The following is a 3,240-nucleotide window of genomic DNA, read 5'->3' as shown; positions in this document are numbered from 1 at the left end:
GCCCCCCCCCACCCGGGGGGGGCCGTAGCCGTGGCAGGGATCCCCTGGCACCAGGGACCCCCCCCCAGCAATGAGCCCCCCCTGGCTTAGCACCACAATTTCATTAGGGTGTGGAATTACTGCCGGTCCCAAAGATGTCATCCAATATCCTAAATGCTGGTGCGGCCGGGGGGGGGCCAGCTCCCCATCAGCCCCCTAATACCGACTAATCTTTTGGAAAAAATACCTTAATCTGGGGCCGTATCCGTGGATGATTGTGGTGCGGCCGCCCCTAATCCGCAGGCACGTTCGCAGGTGCCGGTAGATCTCCCCGTATCGGATATTAAAGCGTGTTTGCAGAGGGGCTTAGCTGCCATCAGAGCATTAATCACCGTGTCCAGCCCTGGCCGGCTGCCCACCCAGCAGGTGTCCGGGTCCGCAGGGCCCAGTGGTGCCGGCCCTGGCACCCCCTCCCCACCATGGGGCCACTGAGCCGGCTCCAGTCTCTGCTCTGTGGCACCTGGGAGGCTGCGTGTTGGGGTGCATCCCCTCCCGCCCCACAGGAGCTGGGCAGCTTTGGCAGGGGGGGCAGAGCGCCACACGCCCCTCACTGCCCCATCTGCTGCCGCGAGCTACGGCTCATGCTCCTCCCCAGGCACCTGGCTGCGGGTCAGGAGATGCGGCAGCCCCTGCGTGAGGATGCCGAGCTGCTGCAGAGAAAAGTTGTGCCGGGCACCAACCCCAGCGTGGCTGTGCCGGACACCATCATCCTCCTGAACTGATCTGCGTGGAGAAGGAAAGCGCTTGCCCCCAAACACGAGCTGGGTCGGGTGCTGGGGCAGTAACACTCTCCAGAGAGCAGGCGAGGGAGCCGGCAGGAGCAGCCAGGCAGGCAAAGGGAGGCGTCCGCAGGAGTGGGATGCGGGATGCAGAGGGAGAGGGAGGATTCACGGCTCTCTCTGGTGTCTTTTAGACGTCAGGTTGGTGCTCCGCATAGTAACAGGCATCTCCCGTCAGGCAGGAAGAAGGTTACAAACACGCAATGTTATTTATTTCCAGAATAACAGGACAGCAACTTCACGGGAGAACGGGAACAGGCGGGAGCTGCCACCTCTCTCTGTGCTGGGATGTGAGAGTCCAGAGCTGTTCCCTCTTCTGTCCTGCAGCTGCGGGATTTTTAATCCATGGAATTTCAGGAACGTTAAGGAGCAGGAAGCAAAGAACGAGGCCTGAGGAATGCAGCAGTGATCCCAGTAGCAGGAGCAGGTACAGACAGGTGGTAGGAGATAAACCTGCCCCAAATTAATGACTCCTGGGGAGGGCAAAAGCCTCCAGCGCAAGGGCCACGGTTCCAGGGATGCGTGCGATTACAGTTTCCCAAGGTCCCCTTCGAGGGTCCGCACCATTACATACAGCTCAGCCAAGCCAACCACCGAGGCCACGATTACCGCCAACAGGACGCGCTGGGAACAGAAAAAGAGAGAGAAGTGACCCCGCGCGTGCCTCGAGCTGCTGCCCGCGCTGGGGAGCGCGTCTGCTGCTCCGGCCTGGCCGGCACCGAGTGGGCCATGAGCGGGCTCCGAGGCCGTGTACTGGCTGCCCAGGTAGGTGCAGGCGAAGGCGGCCGCCACGGTGACGAAGAAGTTAAATATGGTGATGACAACGGCTTTAACAGAGCGAACTGGAGAGAAGGGGGAAAGACAATGGTGCTTTTAGGTCAGGCTCGGGGGGTAGGGCTGGGGACGAGCTGTAATCCTGCTCATGGAGCCTGCCTGCAGCGTCTCAGCTGGGCTACGGGAACACTCGAGGGTTCACGCGCTTTATGCCTCCGGAACATGTATAAGAACAACCAGCAGGCTGCTCCTGTACTCGAGGAACGCTTTTGTGCATTCAACCCTTCCGGTGAGCTACGTGGTGAGGGAAGGGCTGTCTGATGTCAGCAGCTAGCGATGCAACCGTTCCGGTGACTGACCCGTAGGCACGCGCTGCCAGGCAGCAGCAGGACAGGCAGCCACTCACCTTGCCTCCCAAATTCCGCCAATTTCCCATTCATCTCCTAAAAGAAGGGATTAAAACAACTTGTGATCGGTTGTACTTTAAAGTTAACTGCGTAATAAAAGCGACGCCAATGCCCCGTCCTGTCCCTAAGACTCCAAAGTCCAGAGGGGTGCCGGGGGGCCCTGGCAGCGGCGGGGCAGGCTGCAGGGGAGCAGCAGCTCCACGGGGCCCAGGTTTCTCTGGGCTCATGTTTGTGGTCCGATTCAAGGGGGCTGAGAAAGGATCATTTCTAATCAAAGCACCTCTCCGAGTGTGAGCGTTTTCTTGCACGTGGGTTCTCTGATGCAGGTTTGTCTTTAATAGAGACTAAAGGGTTTCACCTCGTCACCTGCGTTCACGCAGCTGGCAAGAACTACATATAGTAAAGCTCGGATGTGGTTACACAATTTCAAACACCAGAGACTGGGACGGAGGCGGGGAAGAACGTGATGAGTGCAGGGACATGGGAATAGGGCTCTGCTCCTCTGTTTGAAAGGAACATCGCTGTCGCTACTGCCCAGCTCTGCTAAAACCACTCCCGTTCACAGAAGCAGCGGCTAAGGTTGGCAGAGAGCAGAGCGGATCTTCCCACAGGAGCTAACACAACAGGAGGATACGTGCAGGGGCTTAAACACACAGGGACACCAGTGTGGAGGAGGGACAGGCAGGATGGGATCACGAGGAATATCAGCAGAAAGGGATGCTGGCTTGTCCGAACGGTTACCGTCCCAAAAAATCTCACTTCTTCCTTGGAAAGAATGAGTGCCCAAATATTACCCTGTTTGTTCAGCTTTTACGTTGACATGAATGATCTCATTTTAAAACTACGATAAAAATGTGACCGTTCAGAAAAAGGCAGCACAGATGCTCCCGGTAAAACATTTACCGCAGGTGCTCAGCCTCCCACATCAAAAGCTGAGTGAGATCTTCGGCACAGCGAGCTGCTCCTGAGCATCAGTCTCTCTTCTGTTTCGCCATTCTGGTTACCCTGTCCCATCTCTGCTCTGAACACCGTATCCGTTGTCCCTGTGCATTTACAGCGCGCACTCCTCAAGCCCCTGCCCGCATTCCCTCCGTACTGCTCCTACTCCAGGAGACTCTTTGCTACCTGTCAGGTCGCTAATGGCCACGCTTTTGAGGAATGAATCCCGACAGCAGGCGATGCGGCAGGACACTCACCTGGCCAGTGATGTTGCGGGTCATCCGCCGGTACTCCTCGTTGGC

General features: G+C 57.7%; 1 protein-coding gene across 1 annotated transcript; it reads right to left on the bottom strand.

The window, feature by feature from the left end:
- Positions 1-1,003: 1,003 nt before the first annotated feature.
- On the bottom strand, positions 1,004-3,240 carry TMEM199 (transmembrane protein 199; the record flags this gene model as incomplete). Its single annotated transcript, XM_035900555.1, has 3 exons — positions 1,004-1,660; positions 1,999-2,035; positions 3,196-3,240. Coding segments are annotated over 3 exons (396 nt in total), but the record flags the coding sequence as incomplete, so codon positions are not given.

This window comes from Egretta garzetta, unplaced genomic scaffold, assembly GCF_000687185.1.
Source record: "Egretta garzetta isolate BGI_Z169 unplaced genomic scaffold, ASM68718v1 scaffold108, whole genome shotgun sequence".
In the NCBI taxonomy this organism is placed as follows: domain Eukaryota; kingdom Metazoa; phylum Chordata; class Aves; order Pelecaniformes; family Ardeidae; genus Egretta; species Egretta garzetta.
This window is presented reverse-complemented; position numbering and strand designations above follow the sequence as displayed.